The 26,112-nt window shown below is 48.4% G+C and overlaps 3 protein-coding genes across 7 annotated transcripts; 2 read left to right on the forward strand and 1 right to left on the reverse strand.

Moving 5' to 3' along the window:
* Positions 1 to 1,575: 1,575 nt before the first annotated feature.
* Positions 1,576 to 7,098, forward strand: SRSF2 (serine and arginine rich splicing factor 2). 5 transcript variants are annotated; one of them, XR_015278090.1, is made up of 6 exons: positions 1,578 to 2,556; positions 2,693 to 3,101; positions 3,650 to 3,960; positions 4,316 to 4,419; positions 5,074 to 5,183; positions 5,683 to 6,119. XR_015278090.1 is itself a non-coding variant. In XM_086857743.1 (4 exons), the coding sequence occupies exons 2-3, from the start codon at positions 2,740 to 2,742 to the stop codon at positions 3,951 to 3,953; spliced, it is 666 nt and encodes a 221-aa protein (XP_086713869.1). In that variant the 5' UTR covers positions 1,705 to 2,556; positions 2,693 to 2,739; the 3' UTR covers positions 3,954 to 3,960; positions 5,074 to 6,119. The 5 variants fall into 5 exon arrangements, 3 of the variants coding, with proteins under 3 accessions (XP_086713869.1, XP_086713867.1, XP_086713868.1); XR_015278089.1 differs by lacking the exon at positions 4,316 to 4,419 and having other exon boundaries at positions 1,576 to 2,556; XM_086857743.1 differs by lacking the exon at positions 4,316 to 4,419 and having other exon boundaries at positions 1,705 to 2,556; positions 5,074 to 6,119.
* METTL23 (methyltransferase 23, arginine) lies at positions 6,923 to 9,318 on the reverse strand. The gene is made up of 5 exons (XM_023938538.2): positions 8,822 to 9,318; positions 8,640 to 8,744; positions 8,317 to 8,554; positions 7,909 to 7,993; positions 6,923 to 7,252 (listed from the first exon to the last, which is right to left on the reverse strand). The coding sequence occupies exons 1-5, from the start codon at positions 8,900 to 8,902 to the stop codon at positions 7,051 to 7,053; spliced, it is 711 nt and encodes a 236-aa protein (XP_023794306.2). The 5' UTR covers positions 8,903 to 9,318; the 3' UTR covers positions 6,923 to 7,050.
* A 99-nt stretch (positions 9,319 to 9,417) lies between these two features.
* JMJD6 (jumonji domain containing 6, arginine demethylase and lysine hydroxylase) lies at positions 9,418 to 23,450 on the forward strand. The gene is made up of 7 exons (XM_086857533.1): positions 9,418 to 9,648; positions 10,408 to 10,796; positions 13,597 to 13,883; positions 15,114 to 15,249; positions 15,367 to 15,505; positions 16,133 to 16,260; positions 17,892 to 23,450. The coding sequence occupies exons 1-7, from the start codon at positions 9,520 to 9,522 to the stop codon at positions 17,926 to 17,928; spliced, it is 1,245 nt and encodes a 414-aa protein (XP_086713659.1). The 5' UTR covers positions 9,418 to 9,519; the 3' UTR covers positions 17,929 to 23,450.
* Positions 23,451 to 26,112: the final 2,662 nt, after the last annotated feature.

Consider the following 26,112-nt stretch of genomic DNA (forward strand, 5'->3'; position numbering starts at 1 on the left):
AGAATTGGTTGAAGTAAATGACAAATCACCACGTTTTACCTCGGCTGTTTACAGTAAAGGGTTTAAAGAAACGGGTCTCAAAGGGAGAAAAGGATTTTAGGCCAGGAGTTAGGCTGTTTGAGAGAGTTTAGACTAGATATGAAAGGAGTTTGGCTTAATGAACCTAATCACTTTCCATGATTAAACAACTGCATGGATGGATGAGGGGAGGGCAGCGGCATAGGAAACTTCCTCTGTCATTTTAGGGAAATCTCTGTAAAGATAAACTTCAAATTTCTCCTTTGAAAAAGGGTTCCAGCAGATGAAACACTGGATTTTTTAATCAAAACTCTCTGGTGAAAAAATATGTGATAAATGGAGGTGATTCGTGCTAACTAAACTGTAACTATTTGGAAAGTTATTATTATAAAGTAATAAAGGGAATTAGGCTTACAAGGCAGATGGACCCCTTTGCAGATGTCATGTGTTAAAAAAAAATATAGGATACAGGATGTAGTTTTAAGATAAGTAATGTCTTAAGACAAAATCGACCTTGAGATGGACAAAGCTGGAATGACTTCAAGCATAGGGTCTGAAATGATGGTTTTATCTTTGAAATGCAAGACTAATTAGTGGAATATAATGCTTACTTACATAACACAACGCTTATTAAGCACGTGCAACTTGTAAGGTTATCCAGAGGACTACGAGGATGAGTGTAAGCCTTCACCCAAAGACCACCAAAAGAAGAATGAAGACCCTCTAGCAACAAGTGAGGCATGTGCTGTGAGGAATAGTGACAATCAAGAATTGAAAGTAGGAGGAGACTTACAGGAAACATTAATGAGTATGTTTAAGTATAAGCATATAATATATAAGTTCAGTTTGAATTGCTTTGTTTGGTAGGGTGAGAAGCCCTCTCTGTACCCCGGTAGGTTTTACTTATGTTTTAATCATAATTACTGGCAAATTATACATATATACATATATCTGAATATATTCACTAAATTTTATTCTTTTAATAATTTGTATTCATTTATACCAAATTGCTATACTCAATTCACTAAATTTGTATTCTTTTACTAAATTGTATTATTTTATACCAAATTGCTATTGAATTCACTAAATTGTATTCATTTTTAATTCAATTGCTGTTAACTCAATAGACCTAGCTGTCTAATTTCATTCATAATAAATAGAACAAACATGAAGCAATACAAAATGTCAAAGCAGTACCAGTTTATTTGATTTCTAAAGTAATTTGTAGCATGAAACAAACTGTTGTTTCTGGATTTGTATCCATGTCACTGTTTATTTTTATAGTTTTTCAGTGTAAAAAAAAAAAACCCAAACACGATTATAGTAAAATTAAGAATTTTAATTCTAATACTGAAATAATTTTTCACATCAATACTGTCATTGGATTAGAAAACAGTCCCTTTTCTATTCTTTTTTTAACAGTGTTATGGAACAGCCAGGTAGAAACTTTAACATTGTTTTGAGATGAGAACCAGGTATTACAGTTCAGGAGTTTGGGCTTTTTATTAGTGCCTGAGGTGACAGAGCAACAACCTTTGGGGTGGGGGAGCAGCTTTCACAGAATTCCCTGGACTCTGAAAGTTGCTTGTCACCCTTACACGAGGGCTGTGCAAATCTCCCACGTTCCTGCCACAGCACGAACTTGCAGAGCAGGCCGATGTCAGGACGATTTTAGTATTTCCCTGCGCGGCTCCCACAGGCACCGAGGAGCCGGCGGGGACCGCCTGGGCTGCGGCGCGGATCCATCGTGTCCCACCCAGAGCCGGCGGGGCCGAGGAGGCTTCCCCGGGCCCCGCTGCCCGCAGGGATGAACGAGAGACCGCGGAGAGCCCGCTCCGGGCTGCCCGGCCCCTCACAGCCGGCACAGGCACACAGCGGAGCGCGGGCAGGAAAGGCACCGAGCTCGCACAGCAGCTGCTCCGGGAGACCCGCTCTCGCAGAACCCGGGCCGAGCGCCGGTTCCCTCACGGAACCTCGGCCCCGTTCCCCTCACGGTTCTCCGCTCCGCGTCCGCCATTTTAAACCGTCCCCGCCCGCCCGCGCCGCAAGCGATTCACTTCACCATCGCTTTTTTTTTCCTGCGGCGGGGCTTGTTGCCCCTCTCCCCCCCCCCCCCCACTGCTTTGTCCTAATTTTTTTTTATTATTATTTATTGTTATTGCTATTGTTTGGGGCTTTTTTACGGTTTCCAACACACATTGTTCAAAAATTTCCCCGCCTCCATCGAGCCCTTCCGGGTCACAGCGGCGGAGTTTTAACAGCCACTTTCCCACCGCAGGGCGAATTATTAATTTAGAGAGAAATTCCTCGCGCTCCCTCCGGGACCACCTCGGGGGAAAGGAGGAAAAAGGGATCGGGGGTCGCTCCCGCGGCGCGGCGGGCGGGGCGGTTCCGCATTCTCTTCCGGGGCGCCGCCGGCCATTTTGTGGCGTTAAGCCGCGCGCGCGGGCGGTTCCCCCTCATTTCCTCGTCGCGGCGGGACGGGGCGGCCGCTCCTGGCGCTTCGCTCCGGCCTCTGGCCGCCCCTCGGACCCTGAGGTGGGTGCCTGCTCCCTGCGGACCCCGCGGCTTTCCCCTATGTGCTGGAGCTTTCCTCCTTTTTAGATTCGTCCTGCGGTGTGAGGCGCGTCGCCCTCAGGGCCGCGCCGGCTGCTGACTCCCTTCAACCCCTCAGGTTTATTCTCCTCCGCCGCCGCTGCCCCTCAGGGGCTTCTGCCCACCATGAGCTACGGTCGCCCGCCGCCCGATGTGGAGGGCATGACGTCCCTCAAGGTGGACAACCTGACATACCGCACCTCCCCGGACACCCTCCGGAGGGTCTTTGAGAAGTACGGCCGCGTGGGCGACGTCTACATCCCCCGGGACCGCTACACCAAGGAGAGCCGCGGCTTCGCCTTCGTGCGCTTCCACGACAAGCGGGACGCGGAGGACGCGATGGACGCGATGGACGGGGCGGTGCTGGACGGCCGGGAGCTCCGCGTGCAGATGGCCCGCTACGGCCGCCCGCCCGACTCGCACCACAGCCGCCGCGGGCCGCCGCCCCGCCGGTACAGCAGCAGCGGCTACGGCCGCCGCAGCCGCAGGTGAGCGCCGCGGAACGGGCAACGGAGTTTGGGAAGTAAATGAGATGAACCTTCGCGGTGCGCCTGTGCAGTGGGATTAGTTTGTTTTCATGTTGGTTGCCTAGAGAGGTAGTGAAGTTTCCGTCGCTGAACCGTATGGGCACAGAGTTGAGCCATGTGCTCTAGGCCGACCCTGTTTAAGCAGGGAGGTTGGACCGGATAACCCACTGTTGCTCCTTCCAACCGGACCGATTCTGGGATTCTGTGTCCTTTTCCCAGTGAGTTTCGCGGCGGGGCTGGGAGGAGGAGGGGGTGGTTTACTATAAGTTTGCTAGCAAAGGCACGTGGGTTTCTCTCGGAATGGAAGGGTTTCGCCCTGTAGTAGACTTAGCCCCCGGCCACTCGCTCTGAACAATGGCGCCCTCCTAAAACTCATTTTCTTGCCCACGTGCGTCCTGTTCCGCCTTCCCTGTCCCGCAGCACTCGCTCCTGTCCGTGCGTCACCCGTGAGCAGCTTCTAACGCGCCTTTTTTTTTTTCCCTCTACTTTTTTCTCCTGGTATGTTTCAGCCCTAGAAGACGCCGTCGCAGCCGATCTAGAAGCAGGAGCCGCTCTAGGTCCCGCAGTCGGTCCCGCTACAGTCGATCCAAATCCCGGTCTCGCACACGCTCTCGGTCTCGGTCCACCTCCAAGTCCAGGTCTGCCAGGAGGTCCAAGTCAAAGTCCTCATCTGTCTCCAGATCCCGGTCCAGGTCAAGATCCCGGTCCAGGTCTAGAAGCCCTCCCCCTGCCTCAAAGAGGGAATCCAACTCTAGATCCAGGTCTAAGAGCCCTCCCAAGTCTCCGGAAGAAGAAGGAGCTGTATCCTCCTAGGAACATGGTAATGTACCTCGGGATCAGCACAGGATGCATGTTACTTTATTAGAGCACTTAGGTGGGGTGTTGGGTAGTTCTTGGAACATTAATAGCCTGAACCAAGTGAATCCTAGTGGGGCACATGGTTAGTTGTTGGTTTTGTTTGTTTTTTTTTCTTGAGCAGTGTTTTTTTGGTTATTGATTTAGGGAAATAATTACTGAAGGGTTTTCTACGGAGATTTTTTTTTTTAAACAGAGAAAATGTTTTATTGCAAGATTAATGCCTTGGTTTTAATAAAATATTGTATGAGACGCAACCTATGATGAAAATGACTATTTCTTACTGTATTTATCCAACATCTTAATTTTCCCCTTTAAAGCTGCGGTCTCCTGTTTGCTAAAAGAATATTGGCCAGTATTGCAGATTTTAACTGATTTGGCTGATCCTCCAGGGACCAGTTTCTGTGGGCGTGTGTTGGAGCAGGTTTGTCTTACACTGTTAAAGATACACTATCCTTTTAGAACGGAAGATCGGTTCAGTGGCCGTTGTAATGACTGGAGGTAATAACTGTCCTAGAAAAGTGGCAAATTCCTTGGCACGAGAAAACCACGGAAACTAGTTTTTCCTCAAGTCGACATCTTGAAGAGGCATCTAAGGATACACCGGGTGGGGAAAGGATAGTGTGTCTTTAACCCTTCAAATTGTTTGGTCCTGTTTTTTAAAAGGAAAGGGCCTGAGCTAGCTCTGGAGTTAGATAACTGTAGCAAAATTAGTCACATTTTCGGTTTTGAATGCTAATTAGAGCTTAGTTAATTCTTTATGAAAAAGTATTAGTTTTGTAACTTTTATAGAACTTTGAATAATTGACTGTTGAACAGGCTGAATTGAAGTTAATGGTGGCTTGATCTACAGCCTGGTGCTTATTCTCCTTTGTAACTAAATATTTTGACCGAACCTTACATTTGGCCTCCGAAGTAAAGCAACACACGGGGGGAGGTGGAACACTGTGGAAATTTCTAAAATTTAAATAAATTAGGCAAAGCCAGTTGAAACACAACTAGAAGTATCACTGAAGTCATCCACACCCAAAATAGACAAGGTAGAAACCCGGCTGAACTTTTCTCTCTTCAAACCTAGATGCTTCAGCTAAATGAGAACCCAGATAAAGGACGCCTTTGGGGGGAAAAGATCGCTTGAGTCTTCAGCCCATTGGAGAGACCCTGGCCGTGCAACCAGCTGTTGAAAAGGTTATTTTGTAACATTTTGTCTAACTTTTTACTTGTTTAAGTTGCGCCTCAAGTGGCAGATTTTACATTTTATGTGCCATTTTGTTGCTGTTATTCAAATTTCTTGTAATTTAGTGAAGTGAACGACTACCGATTTCATTATTGGCTTGGATATTTGAGGTAAAACTTCATTTTTGTTTATATAGTGCTGACTTCTATTGGAAATTAAAATTGATGGTATTTTGCTGCCTCCAGTTTCATACTGAGGAATCATGCAGCCACTATATGCTGATAGCTAACTGTCAAAAAGTACTCTCAATTTTATCTTGATCCCTTAAAATCTGCAAAACTTCAACTTGAAACTTACTGTAAATGCTTTTTTTAAAAAGAAAGAAAAACTTAAAATAGCATCTTCAAATGCAAATTGGTAGAAATCTTTTCAGGTGACAGTTGATATTTGCAAGGATTGTTTTATCAGACTCAATTCTAATCTCTTCTCTTATGTATTTTTGTGCACTAGGCGCAGTTGTGTAGCAGTTGAGTAATGCTGGTTAGCTGTTAAGGTGGCGTGTTGCAGTGCAGAGTGCTTGGCTGTTTCCTGTTGTCTCCTGATTGCTCCTGTGTAACGATGCCTTGTCGTGCAGAAACAAATGGCTGTCCAGTTAATTAAAATGCCTGACAACTGCACTTCCAGTCACCCGGGCCTTGCGTAAAAAAAATGGAGCATACAGTGAGCACATCTAGCTGATGATATACACACCTTATTTTTTCCAGAATGGTAAAACTTACCAACCTACATATATGAACTTACATATGAGAATTGTAATGTTAAGCAAAAAAATGGTTCATTCCTTTGTAAGTACTGATTGGTGTATCTTTTGCTTAAGACATTCTGTACTATACCCACTGTCTCTGTAGTTAATATTAAACATTTTTTTCTGTGTTAACTTTTCTCAACTTAATGTCTTGGGTCAGCTTATTTTTAGCTTGAAAAGATTTCTGCAATTATACTGTCAATGTTTAACTTCTATATAGTAACTAAATGCATTCTACTGCTTATAAAATTTATCCACTGGGGTTGCTTTTAAATTACTGTGGGCAAAGTTTAATTAGCATTGTTACTAACTCAATGTTGTGTGGCAAGTAGTAACACACCAAGCCACCAACACAGAACCAGCCAGGTCCTGGGATGGTGTTGTGGGAGGTCCACACTAAGCAGTACTAATAATTGCATTGCTGTGTGCTTGCCCTGGCTCACCAGGCTGCTGCTTGATGGGGGCTGATCTTTACAGTGATGATTTCTCTTGATTTGGTACCAAATGACTTGTAACTTCAACATCCTGTGTCAAGGGTTATTGTAATGCCTTGTTTTATTTTATGCATGTGTGTTAAATGGGAATGGAAACATCTGAACACTGGCAGTATGGCTTTGTTGAGGATTAAAAGTACTTTTCTACAAACTGAGGAGTTTGTATGTTCCAGGTTAGAGCAGACTCCACACACATTTACCACAGAGAGGAGGCTGGCTTTTGTATGTTGATCTTTGGGAAGGATTCTCAGTCCTGGGAAAGGGATCTTATGGGAATGTTTTTTATTTTAAGAGTGCAGTTACCTTTTCATAGCTGAAGTTGTAGATTTAGGTTGGATCTTGTGGATTTCCAGGTTAAACCTTGTTGTGTAGTGGCTCACATGTTGGAACTGAGGCTCTGAAATATTTCACAGACTTGAGGGAGGAACACAAATTTCTCAAAAGCCATAGCTGGAAAACCAAACAGCTTTATTTTTACAGTGCATGTTTTAAGAATTGCTGTTTCCCCAAAATATCCATGGGGTTTGCTGTAACCAGGACTGTTCTCTGCAGCTCTGTGCTACAGTGAACAGCTGACTATCACCTTGTACTGAAATCTAAAGTGGAATAAACAGAAGTACCCTCTGACTGTGCTAGTGAGATGATCATCATTTCAATTGTGTGTCTTCCTGGCAGAGAGGAGCTGGCCAAGTGCTCTTTGTCTGCACCAAAGGAGTGCAAGGGAACAGAGATGCTCTTCAGGTTCCATCTGCAGAGCAGAGCCTCGATAGACCAGTCAGCACTGAGGGGAGGAAATATGTCACAGTATTGTCACAGTACAGCTGACCTAGACAAAGTAAATCTGACCATAACACAAATCCAGTTCAGCTAGTTCATACCTGAACATGTCCCCAGATAAGTTACAGGGGACTCTCAGCCAGCCCCATCCAAGCTGAGATGTAAGCACACCTCTGGCCAGGGAATCCGAGCAGGGAGAGAGATCTCAGCCAATGCCTGTCTAGCCCGGGAGTTTTGATTTTGGTATTTAAGTGATTTTTGAATAATAAATGAGGCTGTTTGTCTCGTGAGCACCTGGATCAGGAGTTTGTGGAGTTTTCATCTCCCCACCCACAACCAGGAGAAAACTGTTACAGAAACAATTGTAAACATAACCCAGGGTTATCACTGCTACAGTAACTCAAGCAGGTTGTCACCAAAATAGTCCAACACAGCTGGGTTTGTAACAGTTTTCTACTTAACAGCAAATTGGTGGTTTGATTGTTCTCAGATTTTGTTACCTCCAGGCTTTACTGAGCAAATGGCCTGACTCAAAGAGCTTTCCTGAGCCAGAGTGGTGATGCCACAGAGGAGTTAATGCTCGTCCTTAACTTTGTTGAGTTAGATCTGTTGACAGTTAAGATTTGAGTTTTAAATATGTTTAAATATGTAAAAATTTACCTTCGGACTTGGTAAGTTGTCCAGAATTGAGCGTGTGGATTCTTCTCCAACAAGAAGTAAATTGTAGTTAAAATATCTTCAAAGTCTGTGTAGTTTGGGAGATAAAACGGTCTGGGTTAGTCTCTGGATTCCAGGTGTGCGGTAAATCTGCCTGGTTCTAGGAAATGGCAATTACAAATCAGTGCAAGCACAATGTATCTGTAGGAGAGACCCAAGCATGGCATGAAGGGCCTTAGTTATTTACGCCATCTTCTATTTCCACACCCTCAGCTGCATTTATGACAGCTCTAAACTGGAATTACCCCAGAGTAACAAGGTCAGTAGCACAATGCTGTCAGTAGCACCTGCTCTACTGACACTGTTCCCAGCACTACTTGAACTCAAAGATAGTTACGAGCACTAACGTACCTTTGGGGTCAAAAAAGACATCTGAGCCTAAGATAATGTCTATGGGAGCAAGAGAGAGCAGCTCAGATGACACGCGGCCCCAGGTGAGGCCGAGGACGGGTACGTGGGGCAGGCGGTTCATGAGGCAGCTGCTGCGGCACCGCTGCAGGCAGTGGGGCAGCTCCTCGCTGTCCGACAGGATCACCTGGGCACCGCACCTGGCGGCCACCACGCCGGGGAGACTCACACCAGCACCGATCTGAAACCACAGCGTGATCATGGAGACCGCGGGCGGAGCTTTACCCGCGGGTCACGAGAGGTACCGGGCGGGGAGCGGGCGGTACCTCCAGCACTCTCTTGCCGGGCAGGCTCCGCCTGTGCGCCCACAGGTATTGGGCCAGGACCACGGCGCAGGGCCACACGTACATGCCGTACTGCGAGTCCAGCACCTGCAAGACACGGGGCGAGGCGCTGTGCCGGGGTCCCGGGATCTCGCTGTTCCCCGTGGCCCCGCTGCCCCCGGTACCTCGGGCACGCGCACGACCAGCGCCTCCGGACCCTCCTCGAAACGGTACCGCCGCGCGCGCTGCCGCCGCGGCTCCGCCATGGCCCAATCGCGGGCGGACACGTATTGGCGCCAGGCCACGCCGGCCAATCGGCGCCTCCTCCCGGCGTGACGTCACGCGGAGTGCCGCCGCGGGCGCTGATGGCGATGAGCTGCTCGCCCAGCCGCGGCCTCCCCCGGGGGTCGCGGTCAAACCGGGCCGCTCTCGCCCACGCCGCTGCCCCGGAGGGGCGGGACGGGCGCCTCCGCAGGTCGCTTCCCGGAGAAGGGAGAAAACCGGGTGACACGGGGTCGGCCCGCCTCTGTCAGGGGAGCAGCATGCACGCAGCGCGGGCCCGCCGCGGGAAGGGCAGCGGCGGCGGTGGGTTCCCGGGGCGGCCGCGGGGCTGCGCGGCCAAGGGCGCCCGGCGCCCGCGCTGCCTCCGTGCTGCCCTTCCTGAACATGGCGGAGCGGGGGCGCCGCTTCCCCAGTCTCGGCCAATCAGCGCCGAGGCGTGGCGGAAGCCGGAGCGCAGCGGACCAATGGGGGCGCGGCGGGGGCGGGGCCGCGGCGACCGCGGCGGCACGGGGTGAAATTTCTGGAAGGTGCGGCCGGAGCGGGGCCGGGATCTGGATCGGGCCGGGGGCGGCGGGCGGTGACGGCTCCCAGCGCCGCTGCCATGAATCACAAGAGCAAGAAGAGGATCCGTGAGGCGAAGCGCAGCGCCCGGCCCGAGCTGAAGGACTCGCTGGACTGGACCCGTCACAATTACTGCGAGACCTTCCCCCTCAGCCCCACCGCCTGCAAGGTGCGTCGGGCGGAGGGGAAAGAGGGGGATGAGGGATGATTGAAAGGGTGGGAATGGGGAATGGAGAGGGGGGAAAATAGGGAATGGAGGGGGGCGCGACTGAGCGAGTCCTGCGGGGAACGGGGAAGAGACCTGAGGGGAGCGTGGGGGGGGCTGAGGGCAGTGGGGTGGGGACTCGACTGGGGCTGGGGAGCCCTGAGGGGAGCGGGGTGGAGGGGGACACTGAGGGGATTGGGAATGCCTGAGGTGAAGGAGAAGCTGCGGGATGTCTGATGGGAAGCTGGACGGGGCCCTTTCCTGAGGCTGGGATTGCCTCAGAGCTGGCGGGGAGAGGTTTGGTGAAGGAGAGGACTTTCTTCCCTCCACGTGGCGAGGCGTGTGGGAAGGTCAGGGCCCGCCGGGATGGAACGGGCACCCGCATAATTCCCAGGAGCGCTTCCCTGTGTCCCGAGGGAGTGAAATGTAGGCGGGGATGTGTCAGCCGAAAGGGCAGGGTGGCCTCTCCGCCCGGGGAGCTGCCTCGGTGCGGAGCAGTGCCAGAGGCTTCAGGCGACGCGTGTCACTGATGGGTACAGGGAGCGGGCCAGGAGAAATGGGGCTGCAGCCTCGAGGAGCTTAAAATAACACAGAGGCAGCTCCATACCCTCGTGGTGTGCAGAGCAAAGGATATGTGTGAAGCTCCCCCCTCCACAGGCAAGCGTAACCCTAGGACATCAGTGTGTCCTAAAATCTGTCCTGCTTTCCTCCTTGGTTTCACAGGATAACGTGGAGAGGGCAGATGCACTCCATTTAACGGTGGAGGAGTTTGTTGAGCGTTATGAAAAGCCTTACAAGCCCGTGGTGTTGCTGAACGCTCAGGTGGGCTGGTCTGCCCAGGAGAAGTGGACGCTGGAGCGGCTGAAACGCAAGTACAGGAACCAGAAGTTCAAATGTGGGGAGGACAATGACGGTTACTCTGTGAAGATGAAGATGAAATATTACATAGAGTACATGGAAACCACACGTGATGACAGCCCCCTCTACATCTTTGACAGCAGCTATGGAGAGCATCCCAAGCGAAGGAAACTCCTGGAGGACTACAAGGTCCCCAAATTCTTCACTGATGATCTCTTTCAGTATGCAGGGGAGAAACGAAGGCCACCCTACAGGTAGAGTGACAGCAAGAAAAAACTGGGTATCTTCCAGCTCACTGGTGTTTCCTAAATACTTATGATTGTCTCACATAAAAAGGGGATATCATCTCTGAAATGAGTGTACATCCTGCAGGAGAGAAGGGCAGAGTTATAATTTCTCCTTCTGCCACCAGTGTTGCTACAGGTTTGTGGTGTAGGACTGTTTGGAGTTCTTTTTCGTTGTATTAAGTCAGTTTACATCACTTCTTTGATTTTTCAAAAACTACATAGCTACTGAGAGCTATAAAGATCAGTTTCTTGCTGTGTGTGCCTTCTGGTGTTCAGATTTTAAATACCTCAGGAGCAGCTTCTGGGTTTTGCACCAGTAGCTTATGTACAATGTGGAATTTTGTTTAATTATGAGTCACTCCTTTTAAGGTAAAGATCTTAAGCTAGATTAGGATCTAATGGGGGCACTAGTTCTTATCTCCCTTTCAGAAGGTTCTGAGAGAGAACAATATTTCACATCTATTTATGCTTTTCAACTCTTTATTTTTGCTTCAGCTGGGAAGAGGGTGAAATGACATTTCATTCATAAATTCAAATGCAGCAACCTTGTATTTGGGCTTCTAGATAAAAAAAAAAAAAAATTATCTATGTTACTATGACACTTTATAGCAGTATGAGCTTAAGTTGAACCCTCCCAAGTCATTAAAGTCTTTACAGTGACATTAGAATTGTCAGACAATGCCTGTTGCCCTTTGAGTGATGTGAGGCTGTGATGTGGTTTATTTAAATAAAATTGAGCAAGCATTCATTTTTCTCTGCAACTCACTCATGTGTCTGTAGTCCAGATGTGCTTTTGCAGGAGTGAGGCAAGAACCTGATTCCATTTGAGATCACTGAAGGAGGTGTTTTTACAGTGATTTTCATAATTCTCTTCTAAGAAAATACAACACTGTGGCTGAACACAAAACCACACCAGGTGTAGTAGAAACTGAATACACTTAATGAGCTAGAGATCATTTACCCAAGTTAGAGGAATCTGGTTGTGACTCATTTATTTTGCTGTCTGTGTCCCCCACACCCTCCCCACCTACAGGCACATGCTGAACTCCTTGCTCGTGATCTTGGTATCCAGGTTCATGTATTTTGTTCTGGAAAATGTGGGTGTTTTTCAGGCTGTTGAGGTTTTTTGAGAGCTGAGTGATGCTTGAGAGCATTGTAATGTCTCCTGGAGTTAGAGGGTTCATCTAGGTACAGAAATGAGTGTGCAGTACTTTTAGAGCATAATTGAAATCTGACAGGAAGTGGTACTAATCGTATGAGAAGGATACAACCTGTACAGGCTGATCTCTGGATTGAGAGGTGTGTGACAGTGTGTAGACTTCAAAGGAAGAATTGGTGCTGTTTAAGACAGTTTTGTTGGCATTGTTCCTCTTTAAAATAAAGGCAGTAATTTTTGGGAACCATTTACTAAAGCAGCTATTTTAATTTGGGGAAGGGGGCTGGGGTTTGCTTTCAGATTGAATTTAGGAGTTGTGAAGTTCTCAGTGGTAAATTTGGTGTCTTGGGGCAAACTCTGTTTTGTTCATTGTAAGTTAAATATTTGGAAGAAGGTGCTGGTAAATGACAGTGTTGCTAAAAAAGGGTTTTAAAACCTCTGTGTGTGTAGATTGAGGTTATTGTCAGAAAAAAGGTATTGAAAGTGCATCTGTTTGTGCCAGACAAACCTTCATGTGTATAATTTCTTCTGATTTCTTAATGAAAGCCTTGACTGTACTACCTGGAGTTGAATCAGCTTCCTAAGGTTAATATGAATCTAAAGAGTGAATTGGCACTGGAAATGAAAAACACCTGCTTATTTATAGTTCCTTTGTGAAGCAGGAAGAAAGCAGCTTGATAATCAAACTTTACTGGTCTACAATTGATGGTGGCAAAAGATCCTTCAAAATTAGCTCGATTTACACCTGCACTGGAAAGGGGAGATGGAGAACTTGCTGCATTTTCTGAACTTTTGCATTCCTCCTGCTGGGCATCACCTGCCTGTCACAACACCATGGAGGGATTGTGTTGGTGCTTTATCTTCTGCATTCTCTGCTGCCAATTAAACAATTGCTGGTATTTTTTTCTCTTGATGCCTGATATGAAGTCACCTCACACTGCTTTTTCTGGTGTGGTTGGTCTTACTGCTCTATTCCAGGGAAAATGAGCAGTTGAAGGTGCTGCTGCAGTTAAACACGTACAGTAGATAAAGTTCTCCACTGGGAGAAATAAACCTTGTAAATGGGCAGTGGGAGTATAAACCTCAAATCCTGAATGGTCACTGGAGAATAAGCTCCATGTAGTTAAGTGTTGGAATGAAAAGCCTCTTGTGACTGAAGAGAAGGCGCAGGGGTTGCGTAACTTGCTCTGTTCCTTGTTGCCTTTTGTTCCTCATTGTTCTGAAGTTCTGATCTGTTTGAGCAGCAAATTCTAGAAAACCATAGGAGAATCCTCCTGCCTAGGAACAGGCTGTTGGGACTTAATCATGCTCATAAACTTTGAAATCATCATTTTATTGAAGAATTGTTTAAAATAAAATAGAGTTAAGGTGTATAAAAAGTCATTTTCCTTTGCTTATCCCGCTTATTCCTGTCCCAGTTCATACTGGTTTTTAGGTTAAACTCCTGTAATACCCTTTTGCTGCAGTGTGAACTTAACAAAGTCAAGAATGTAAAGGAAGGAAATGTAGTTTAATTTCTAACTGAATGTGCAATGAACTGCTGTAATTTTCTGACATGAAGAAGCCTGCCTGCTCTATGACTAAAGCACTTTTCTTCCCCTCCCCATGCAGATGGTTTGTGATGGGCCCACCTCGTTCTGGAACAGGAATTCACATTGATCCCTTGGGAACTAGTGCGTGGAATGCCTTAGTCCAGGGACATAAGCGTTGGTGCCTGTTCCCAACCAGCACTCCCAGAGAGCTGATCAAAGTGACACGGGAAGAGGGAGGGAACCAGCAGGATGAGGCCATCACCTGGTTCAATGTCATCTATCCTCGGACACAGCTTCCCACCTGGCCCCCTGAGTTCAAACCCCTGGAAGTCTTACAGAAACCAGGAGAGACAGTCTTTGTGCCAGGTATGTGCAAATCTCTCCAGGAAGGAAATCTGAGAGGAAAAAAAAGCGTATTTGTAACATTCCTGTGTAATAGAGATGAAGAGAACATTTCAGCTTTCTTATATGGCTCATTTTGAAACTATTCAGTTACTTCCTGAATGTCACAAAATGTGTATGACCTATGGCATAGGATTGTCTGTGATACAGATGGCAAAACAAGTAGGATTTAAATTGCAGCATCACAGAAGTGTAATCTGAACTAAATTGCAGTAATGCAAAGCTGTCAGGACATAAAATAATAGAGGTGTTTGAGCCCCAGGAACTCCTAGAGAAAAATGTTTGAGTTTATACATGCTGGAGCAAATTCATGGCTGAATTTTGCATATGAATTTTTCTTAGCTGTGGGAAACGAGCTACTTGAAGGCACTGACAACTTCCACCCACCCCTCTGTGGTTATGCTTCATCTTGCATTTGAAATCAAAAGCTAAATAAAGCTCTGCTAAAGATGCCTGTCCCTCTGAGTGCTTGCACACTGTGTGCCCATTGTAAGTGAGGGGTAAGGTGAGTTCAGTACCAGATTCTAACCTCTGAATCTTGCATCATTTATGTGCAGCACAGCCCAGAGTTTCTGTCCACACTGCTTGTCTCTAACATGCAGCTGACTTGGTGTGTGAAGGGTGCCTTGTGATTGTCTTGGCACTTATTAGTGACTCCTGAGTGTACCTTCTGTTAAGAGTTTGTAACTGTCAGGTTTCATTAAACTGTTCCTCAGTCTTTTCTGAGGCTCTAAGTGGGTTTTAAGAACTCCACTACTTTTATCCTGCGTGGAGAAACAATTTTGCATCTATTTTTAAATGAAAGGTTAGACTGTAGTCATAAGAACCTTGCAAAATCAGCGTGGAAAGTGCTCTGCAGCTGAACAGCAAGGGCTCTGTGCAGTCTGGGTCACAATGGCTGTTGCTGTTAAATAAACCGTCAGCAGCCAGCGTGGTGCTGTCAGGTCACATCTTCAGTCCTGTGTGTGAGCTGGGTAATTTGGTCAGAGCGTGGAGCTGCCTTCTGTAACAAGAACCTGTCAGGCACTGGGATGAAAGCTGAAATAAGACAGGAAGGATGGTGTGTTGGAAAACTCACCTGGGTTTTAGAGATAAGGTCCAGTTCTACCTGCACTGTGGGAAAGGTGTTCTGGGCAGTTCTTGAGATTGCTGTCTGCCATGCAGCCACCAATGGTCACTGGTGTTGTGTTTTAGGTGGCTGGTGGCACGTAGTCCTCAATCTTGACACGACTATTGCCATCACTCAAAACTTTGCCAGCTGTACCAACTTCCCAGTAGTGTGGCACAAGACAGTAAGAGGGAGACCTAAACTGTCACGGAAATGGTACAGGTAAGAGATTTAGTGGCTTTCTTTGTATATTCTCCATTGAAAACAGAACCTCAAAATATTCATTAACGTGCAGTGTTACAATTCGAAGGCTAACCCTGAAATTTCAACTGGATTTAGGATCCTAAAGCAGGAACATCCAGAACTGGCAGCCTTGGCTGATTCGGTTGACCTGCAGGAATCTACTGGTATTGCTTCCGACAGTTCTAGTGATTCTTCCAGTTCATCAAGTTCCAGCTCCTCAGACTCTGATTCAGAGGTAATGCTTTTTATTGCAATAGGTGGTCCATGTTCTACACTTACATTGTTTATCCATACCTGATTGGGTGCCTTCATCCTTACATTCAGGCCATATGGAATAAATTAATATAAAGCACCTAAACCAATCTATGTGGTGGAGGAGCCTGTGATCTTAGCAGGTTCTGTTTGCTGAAGCCTCTCTTTGCATTGCTAAATGGATTCATTCTGTTTGATCCATGTCTGTATTATATATAAATCTGTCACTCATTTAGCTTGTGGAAAATGGCTGCAAAATAAATGTTCTAAAATTTGGGAGAGGGGAAAAATCTAAAACAGGTCAATTATGACACGGGACTCTTCTCAACACCTAAATCCTTCAGCAGCCAGAGTCTTGGAAGTTGAGGTCCTTCTAGGGACCAAAAGGAATGTGTTCATTGTCTTGCCTCAAGTCAACTTTAGCCAGTTGTGAAATCCAAGAAGGTTTCTGTTCCTGATTTTTAAATGCTTAATTTAAAATTTCCTTGACATGCCTAAAACAGCACATTCTTTGAGCTCAGGGTTGATGAGTAGCTCTTGTGGTGAATTGCACAGCACAGGCAGCTCATGAGGTTCCTCTGAATTGTGATTTCATCTTTCCATCCTTCAGTGTGACTCTGGCTCCGAGACAGAGGGGATGATGCACCGCAGGAAAAAGCGGAGGACGTGTGGAATGATGGGAAACGGGGACACAACTTCCCAGGACGACTGCGTGAGCAAAGAGCGCAGCTCCTCCAGGTGACCCCAGGGCAGCTGCTGGTTTTAAACAAGCACAGGACAGTACAAGGGAAAACTGAAACACTTCAGATAGGGGATTCCTCAGGAGACAGGGATGGAGAGCAGGAGATTCCTTACAGGACATAAAGCAGTTGAACAGTGGGATCTTCCCTCCATTAATTATTTTAATTGTTCCAAACAGAAAATTTAAGATTACTGATGTTTTTTAAAAAAATCAGGAGTTTTATTTAATAAACAGTCATATTACTTTTCCTAGTTGTCTCTTTTAATAGATGAAAAGATTTGATTTTAACTTTGTTTAATGGGAGAGGTGGGATGTTTTAACTGCTCTTCAGAGAGCACAAATGAATAGTGAATAACTAAAAATGAAGAATGATCAGGCAGCCCTCAGGTTTCCATGACTTGTTCAAACAGAAAACCTTCAGGTAGTGATATGGTTTCTCTTACCTCTGCCTGGACTATTTAAATTTGTTCCACTGCTTTATCTGATAAAGGCAAAATTCATACTAAATTCCAAATGCCTGTGTTTACATTTTAAATAAATAAATACATAAATATCGAGCAAGTTTCAGTGTGTAAGGAGGCAACATTAATATTGCAAGATCAAGGATGGATATGCTTAGGGTAAAGTTGCTGAGGAAGGCAGCTCTCTGGGCAGACCTGGTTAAAAACAGTGGAACACTGGGAAGCTGGGAGTATACTGCAGGGAAGAACTTAAACATTCATTGCTAAATGAAGCATTTTTCTCATATAGCAGAGGCTTGCCAAAATTCTTCAGCAAATTCCTTGCAGCTTGGTTAACCAGTGCTGCTGGATTGGCTGCCTGCCTGCATTAGAGTACTGGCCAGCTCTTGAGCTCTTGGATGCTCCAGGTTTGGCATGGATGCAAGTGCTGTGGTGGCTTAGTGTGTGGCTTGCTGAAGAAGGTGTGCAGCAGTAATTTACCTGTGGAAGTCCACATTCCAGCATGATTCCAGCCTGACTTCCCAGTGTGGGGACTGCCTGAAGACCTGTGTGCTCCTGTAGGTTGCTCTCTTGTTTCCAGCAGTTGCTCATAACTGAATACAATTGAATTACAAGTACAGAGCATCATTAAAGGGTGGGGAGAACTGTACTGACTGCTTATTTTGCCCTGGAGGTTTCCCCAATTTGCTTGTTATGACATTGTCAAATCCCATTTTGGCAGCCAGTGTGACTTCAGGCAGGGAATGAGCAGCAGGAAAGAACAAACCTTAATTCAGACCCTGGTTTAAAAAGAAAGCTGTAAAAATGCAGATCACAATGCAGATCTGTTCTTCTGAAAAATCTGGGCATTTTAAAATTATTGGCCATTCAAATTTTTGAAATGAATACCTTAAATATTAAAAATTAGCACCTTGCCTAGAACATCTGCTTTCTGGACTTCACTGTTCTTCCTCCTGTATGTTGATGGCTCCGTTCTGTGAGGGTGGGCGGGCGTTCTGTTGCAGCTGTGTGATGGCTTAATTGCTAGAAATGCTTCCAAACATGAAATCTTAACCCTGCTTATACAATGCTGGAGGAAGAATAAACCTGAGATTAATCTGCATGCTGGGATCTCGTGCCCTGATACAAGGGGAATGCTCAAAGGCAGTTGTACCTTTTTTTGACAGGATTAGGGAATCTTGTGGAGGCCGCAGCTACCCCTGAGGGATAACACCACCTGCCCAGAGGCAGCTGCCGATCGAAGCTCCGTTAGCAGCCAGCCAGCTCTGTTCTACCCCCTCCTGCTTCTATTTCTCACACTCCTTAAGTTTTTGTCACCCTTCGTCGATCCAGACATCTTCATTACGTGCTGTCCAAGGTTGGCTCCTGAATAACCTGTAGGGCAATGCCCCGACTGCGTCCTTTGTGCAATGCTTTGTCCCCTCTGCGCCCCTGGTGAGTGCACTACAACCCAGCTGTGGGTAAGGACATGCTGAGTATTTAATGGGTCATGGAACTGGCAAGGAAGACAATGGTCAGTTTTTAAAGAACTCCTTTTAAAACCAGCAGGTAAATGTAAAAACCTGCCTTGCTTTGACACTGTCATATGTTTACATGTTGTCCTGTACACTTGAGGAAAGGAACACCAGCCCTTTTGGCCTATTGGAACGTCGGGTGGATCTCACACCAGAATTTCAGGAAGAACAATGAAGAAATTAACTTCTGCAAGAACTGAGCTGTGGAAAATGAGTCCTTGGATCTTACCCTGCTGCAGGAGAACATTGCTGTCAGGGCTGGCGCTTCCAAGTGTGTGTCTCATAAAATCCTGGAAGTACGGGCACTTGGAAAGAGCCCGTCAGGATCATCGAGTTCAACTCCTGCCCTGCACAGAAACCAAGAGCCCCACCTTGTGCCCAAGAGCATTGTCCAAACACTTCATGAACTCAGACAGGCACAGTGCTGGGACCATTGCCCTGGGAAGCCTGTTCCAGTGCCCAACTACCTTCTGGGTGAAAAATGTTTCCATGGTATCTAAACCTGCCCTCACTCAGCTCCAGCCACTTCCTTGAGCCCTGTCACTGGTCACAAGAGTGAAGAGATTGGTACCTGCCCCTCTGCTGTCCCTCATGAGGATGCTGAAGAGCCAAATGGGGTCTGACCGCAGTCTCCGCCAGGCTGAACAGCCCAAGTGACCTCAGGCACTCCTCATACAGCTTCCCCTCCAGAGCTTCACCATCCTCATGGCCTCCTTTGGACTCTCTCCAATGGCTTAATGTCTGTTAGATGTTGTGGTTCCCTAAACTGCCCCCAGCACTGAAGGTGAGGCTGCCCCAGAGCAGAGCAGAGCAGGACAGATGCTGGGCCTGATTGCCCCAGGACACGGTTTGCCCTCTGGGCTCCAGGGCACAGCTGAGATCCAGCTTGCCACCAACCAGGACTCCCAGGTCCCTTTCCACAGCTCTGCTCTCCAGCCTCTCGTTCCCCAGTCTGTCCACACAACCAGGAGTGCCTGGACCCCAGTGCAGAATCCAGCCCTTGTTAAACTCCACACGGTTGGTGATTGTCCATCTCTCTCGTTTGTTGGAGCCTCTCTACCCTCAAGGGAGTTGACAGCTCCTTCCAATTTAGTGTTGTTGGCAGACTTAATATTCCTTCCAGTCCTGTGTCCGAGTCATTAATGGGGATGTTGAAGAGCACAGGGATGAGGATGGAGCCCTGCAGAACCCTGATAGTGGCCAGTGCCAGCCTGGTGTCACCCCAGTCACTGTCACCCTTTGTGTCCAACCTGTGAGCCAGTTGTTGCTCACCCATCATGTAACATGGTTAGCCAGCTGTGGGCTAGACAGTTTGGGTCACCCTGTCACAGAAGGAGATCAGATTCAACAAGCAGGACTTTCCCTTCATGAAGCTGTGCTGGCTATGACTGATGCCTGCATTGTCCTCCAGGTGTTTTTCAGTATTCCCCAGAATCATCTCTTCCATGATTTGGCCAGGCACTGAAGTGAGACTGATAGGCCTGTGGTTTCCAGGGTCCTCCTTGTTCTCAAAAATTGGGATATTTGCCAGCTTCCAGTCAGCTGGAACACCTCTGGATTCCCAAGACTGCTCAAAAATCATTGAGAGGTGTTGCAATGACATCAGCAGCGTCTTGAGGTTTCTCAGATTAATCCCATGAGGTCCCATGGATTTGCAGGCATCCATCTGGAGCAACAGATCCTGCTGCTTTGGGGTCAACTGGGAGTTGAACATTCTCATAGTCACAGTCCTCCAGCTCAGGGCACTGAGACCCCTTGGTCCATCATCTGTGCTGAAGACAGAGGCAAAGAAACATTAAACACCTCTGCCAGGGCCCTGTTTGTGAGGTGACCATCCTCATCCTGGAATGGGCCAGTGTTATTTCTAATTCGCCTTTTGCCATTAATATATTTGAAAAAACTTTTTTATTTTCCCCATGGTTCTGGTCAGTCTTGTCTCAAGTTGAGCTTTGGCCATGTGAATTTTCTCCCTACAGTGGCAGCAGCATTTCTGTATTCTTCCCATGTCACCTGACCTTGCTTCCACTGGGCAAACACCTTCCTTTTTTGTCTTGTTTCCAAGATCCCTGTTCATCCAGGGAAGGGAAGGTGAATGCCCCAAGCACTGAAACAACTTCAGCAGAGGTGACCACCAACATGAAGCACCTTTTGTGGTCTGAATCTGTGTGCTCCATGCACACACCTGAGGTGCAACACCTGAAGCAGCAACAGTCCATCTACTGCCACTCTGTCACGGTGACAGGCAACAAAGCTGCACTAGCACCCTGTGATGGGAAGCTCGATGGAGCAGGAGAATCCTGGAGTTTCTTGCACAGCAAAAACTGTGACAGGAAAAAGTCAGCATTTGCCAGTAATTCCAGCCTTTCAGGTGCAGGTGTGATGTTTAGCACAAGGCAACTGCTGACAAAGTCTGACTGGCAGAATCACATTTGCTGGGCTTGAAACACCAAACAGTTCTGGGGCTGGGGGCTTGCTCAGTGCAGTTCACATCCCTAATGGCTTTTCTTTGAGGTTATGCATTCAGACCTTTCTGAAAGTTGCAGTGCCAATTTTAAAGGACTGAGGAGGGGACATGTTGTTGTTTTATGCTTTTTAAATATGCAGTGTGTTGCTTAAGTCTGTGTAGATGCATTTGTATTATGCCACGTAAAGCTCTCGTCCCCAAGGGACCTTTTGGAGCTGCTGGTTTGTTACATTAGCAGGGGCTTGTGCTGGTGGTGTCTCTGTGTGGCTGAAGGTGCTGCCAGGAAATCTGAACGTCCCATGGGCTGCTTCAGTGGGTGCTCTGAGCCTAGGAATGGGGTACAGAACTCACCTCTGCCCTTCTCTGGGAGAGGAAACTTGACAGCAGAAGTGCTGTGCTTGTAGTAAACACACAGCAATGCCCAGGCACTGATGAAAGAGCAAATTGAAGAGAGATTAAAGCCTCAACTGTGACTTTCTTAAGGGTGTTTGGTTTGGTGGAACCTGGAGTGTTGCTTTTCTGGATTCTCTGATCCATTTTTACCCTTTTCCTTATTTAAACACTCCTGGGCCATATCCTTTTGTACAAAGGAATCCTAAATATGTTTGTCAGGGTCTCTGTTTTTAACTCTTTTGTGCCAGTTTGTGTAAGAGCAGTGTGGTGGTAGGGAAATGGAGAGGGAAGGCTTATTGATACATTTTTTAGCTGTCTAGACTCTCAGATTTCCTGTGATAGATAAACAATAAACAAGCACATTTGCTCTGTAGCCACTGCAGATTCTTCCACAAGATTATTTAAAAAAAACCTCCAACTTCTCCAACTCCTGTCACTTCTTGCCAAGGCTGAACAGCCTGGAAGCCTGCACAGTCTATGTGTGTGCTCTCAGAGCAGGCTGCAGCTGCTGCCTTTTGGAAGAATGTGAGGCTTGTGGAGGCAAAGGCTCACAAGACAGCTCTGTCATGGTGAGGGGAGTCCTTGGAGGGCTGTCCTTACCCTCTCTGGTGGCTGGGCAGCACCTCAGTGAGATGCAGCTGCATTTGGCACATGTGCTTCAGTTTCCACAGTCTTAAAATCTAATGTGAAAGCCTGATTGCTGTGCTGGGAAAGCCACACCTCTGCCTCTAGAAGCACAGGGGGAAGATCCAGTGGGCAGAGCATTGTTCCACGCCTGTGAACTCTTCCATGGTGTGGAATAAAACAATTCCAGGTGAAGCCTGTGTTGGTGTGACACCCCTCACAGAAAAGCAGCGTGTTTACAACGGACTGCAGACATCATGATACCAGCAACCCTCTCCTGACTGCTCCACAGGGCACCTCCTGCTGTGAAACAGTGTCTGTGCAGGCTACCTGGGTATCAGGACTCTGGGATCTTCAGTTCTTCCACTTCTGGCTTTTGCCTCAGCCACTTTGAGCAGTGGGGAAATCCCTACCTCACAGGGCTGTTGTGAGGCTGAACTGTAATTGCTGTGTGGGATGCTTTCAATCCATCCATCCCCAGAAAGTGTTCCATTCATCCTGAGCAACCTGAGACTTCTGAGCCTGGTGGGAGCTTTTTGTAGCAGAAAACATGGGGGATGTTACTCAACACTTTTGGCCAGCTGGTGTTCTGTGGTGGCCTTCCAGAATTGCTGTGTGGTACAAAAACTGTAGCAGAACAAGACTTCCTGTTTTCACCAGTGTTGAACTGTTGCTGTTCCACAGCCTGCTCTATACAGGGGGTCCTGCTAGAGCAGGATCTGTTTTTAAATAGGACTGGATACAATTCTCTCATCAGGGAGTCAGCTTCACTGGCCTTGCAGCAATGGGGGGAGCTGGTGCTTCCCAGGCCCTCATTTCAGACTGGGTGAGGAACAGTTAAAAACTCTGCTTCCTTTGTGCCTCACCCCATGCTTGTGGGAAGCTGGCTGGGGAGAGTGGGCTCTGTGCTCTCATTTCTCCAGGCTTATGCTTCTTGGAACATCCTTGTCTCCTGTTCCAACCCTGCAGCTTTTGTACTCTGGAGGCCCTGGATGCAGCTGCTCCAGCACCCTGTGGGCCTCTCATTGAGCCCCAGAGCAGCAGCACAGCTTTGCCTCACCTCTCTGGGCTTTGGGGGCTGCTCTGTTCCCCAGGGAGGGGCAGAGAGCCTCAGGCTGGGTGTCATTGTCATAGTTCTGCCTGCTCCAGAGAGATGATGGGATTTGGGAGCTCTGGCTGTGCTGTAGAGCCTGGTAGCAGGCACAGGCTGTGAGAGTTCAGGAGGAAACAACCCAACACTCCATCAGAACCACAAATGTGAACAAGAGGCACCAGTCCCAGCACCTGTTCCCTGCACAAGTGCTGTGGGAGCAGGTGACACCGAGGAGCCTCTGGCAGACCTTCCTCCCCTTTCCAGCTCGTGTGTGCTGGCTCCAGTTTGTCTTCTCAGTTACATCAAACCTCTCCAAATGCTCCAAGGAAAGACAGCAACCTCTTTCATAGTTAACCTCTACTCTCCTCCCTGAATCCCCAGCCATTGTGGGTTGGGAAATGAGACTGTTGGCTGAATCCAGCCTGAAATGCCTGTGTGGGCACATTGTAACAGGAGGTTTTTGTCATTCCCCCTCACAAAGAGGGGAAGGAAAGTGTCACCCATTCATGTGGCAGTCCCACTGTCAGCTCCAAGCCCTTAGCTGCTTTTATCACCCATCCAGCAGAGCTGGGATACTTGTCTTGTTCGGATGATTGTGATTTTGCTTTTTATTTTAAATAAAATCAATTATTTTGCATTATCCTGTCACTTTCTTTCATACTGTGATCTGAAAAAACCTTACAGGTGTGCACCTCCATGTCCCAAAGAGAAAATGTGTCAGGAACAACTCTGGGGGTGCTTGAGGGTTTGCCCATCTGTGCTGGGGTGTGGTTTGGAAGCTGCTGGGGTTGCACAGGCTTTGGGAGGTGAGTTTTATTGGTAGGTTTGTTACCAGACTGCCCCACCTGCTCTTTGGCCCTGTCCTGGCCTCCCCAGACTATCACAAGAGGTTTCTGTGTTGTGTTTCTGGTGCCACCTCGCACTGCCAAGAAGAGATTTCATCTTCCAGGTGTCGTGTGCTGCTTTGGGAGGGCCACTGGTAATCAGAGGGATGGAGCTCTTGTCCCATGAGGAAAGGCTGAGAGAAATGGGATTGTTCAGCCTGGAGAGGAGAAGCCTCCAGGGTGATCTAATTGTAGCCTTCTCCTCCCTGGAGGGATCCTGCAAGAAAGATGGAAACATTTTACAAAGGCCTGGAGTGACAGGACAAGGGGAATATCCTCAAACTGACAGTGAGTAGGTTTAGCTTGGATATTAGGATGAAATTCCCTGTGAGGATGGTGTGGTCCTGGCACAGGTACCCCAGAGAAGCTGTGGCTACCCCTGGATCCCTGGAACTGTTCAAAGCCAGGCTGGACAGGGTTTGGAGCAGCCTGGGATCATGGCAGGGGCAGAACAAGGTGAGCTTTAAGGTCCCTTCCAACCCAAGCCATTCTGGTCTGAGTGGCTCCCACCTGTGTGTGATGTCTGGGACTGTGTCCTGTCCTTCAGCAGAGGGGTCTGCAACTGGGCTGCCACTGGAACAAACCCGTGCAGCCTTCCCTGGAGCAGCAGCCCTGTCCTGCCTGTCCCAGCCCTGGGCTGCAGGGGAGTTCCTGAATTGTTTTTCTGCTGCAGCACTTGTTTAGCTTGTTTAGACCCAAGGCTGTGTCATTTCTCAGCTGTTCCGCTGCAGCTGGGGCTGCCAGTGTCCAGGAGCTTCTGGAATATCTGCTTTATATCAGTGTGCTGTCAAGGGCAAGGCCAGTTGTACTGGTTTAAGACTTTGAAGACCCTCAACAGCAACTCAGAGCCTGCCCTGGGTCAGGGATTAGATTGTAACATGAATTAAGTTGTTGGAAGAGCTGAGCTGTAGGGGTGAGAGCAGAGGCCTCACAAGCAGAGGGAGTAGTGACAGGAGCTTAGGGAGAAGGTCTAGAAACAAATACTTCCAGGAGAGCTCTTGGGTTGGATCATTTCTTTTGGTGGAAGAAAGGTTGAGCCATCCCCACCCCTGGGCAGAGCTCTGCTGTTTGTGGATTGAACCCAAATATCCCTGAGCCAGCACACAGCCAGATGTCAAAAGGCAAATGAGAAGCCAGCCAGGTAAGGGAGTGACCTCCAAGGCTGAAGAACAGTGAGTACAGGGGCGTTTCTTGGGATAGCTTCTCATTTCTGGCATCAAGACAGAGAGGGCCATGCTCTTGGCAAAGAAAAAGTGGTATCCATGACTGGGAGCGTGACTGGGGCTTGCAGAAATAATCTGAGTTTGGACCAGTTATAAGACTGGTCTGTGCTCAAACTTTATGTGAGGGAAAATGGGTTCTGGGAGGATCCAGGAACATAAAATCCCATCTTTTCCCCTTGGAAACCAGCGTGTATCTGCACACCTCACTGCACAGGGGCCCGGGGAGCCACACTTGGGTTATGGATGGGATGTGGAGGCGGTGTTGGAGCTCGGTGACCTTGCTTTGGGTGGGAGGGAAGCAGAGGACCTTGGAACAGCACCTGCCTGTACAACTCACGGGCTGGTGGACACTGAGAACGCGTGGTGTGTTAGATCAGATCGTTTTTGTGCCTGTAGAAGGCTCTCCCGGCGGTCCCACACCCCATTCCTGCATCCCGGGAGCGCTGCCCCCCGCAGTGACCCGGGCAGCAGGAGCCGGCCCGGCTCAGTCCTTCCCACAGATTTGCAGCGCAGCATTTTCCGTGCCGGGGCTGCTTCCCGGAGCAGTTGGCACCGCAGCTCTCCTGAATCCCCCTTTGTGGGCAAAGCTCTTCAGCTGCTGCCGCTCACGGAGCTGGAGCAGCAGCTCCTGTGGGGGCCGGGGCTCTGGGGACAGGACCCAGCCCAGGGCTCTGGGGACAGGACCAGCCCGGGGCTCTGGGGACAGGACCCAGCCCGGGGCTCTGGGACAGGACCCAGCCCGGGGCTCTGGGACAGGACCAGCCCGGAGCTCTGGGACAGGACCCAGCCATCCCCTGCTCTCCCGGGCGCTGCAGGGCGGTTCTCCTCCCGAGAGAGGGCAGCGCACTGCAGCTGCTGCTGCTGCCCCGCTCCGGGCTCTGCCCGAACCCGAACCCGAGCCTGGGCTGGGGCTGGGGCTGGGGCTGGGGATGGGGATGGGGATGGGGATGGGATGGGGATGGGGATGGGATGGGATGGGGCTGGGGCTGGGGATGGGGATGGGGATGGGGCTGGGGCTGGGGATGGGGATGGGGATGGGGCTGGGGATGGGGATGGGATGGGATGGGGATGGGGATGGGGATGGGATGGGGATGGGGATGGGGATGGGGATGGGGATGGGGATGGGGATGGGATGGGGATGGGGATGGGATGGGATGGGGATGGGGATGGGGATGGGATGGGGATGGGGATG

This window comes from Cyanistes caeruleus, chromosome 19 (assembly GCF_971803275.1).
Source record: "Cyanistes caeruleus chromosome 19, bCyaCae1.hap1.1, whole genome shotgun sequence".
Taxonomy (NCBI): Eukaryota; Metazoa; Chordata; class Aves; order Passeriformes; family Paridae; genus Cyanistes; species Cyanistes caeruleus.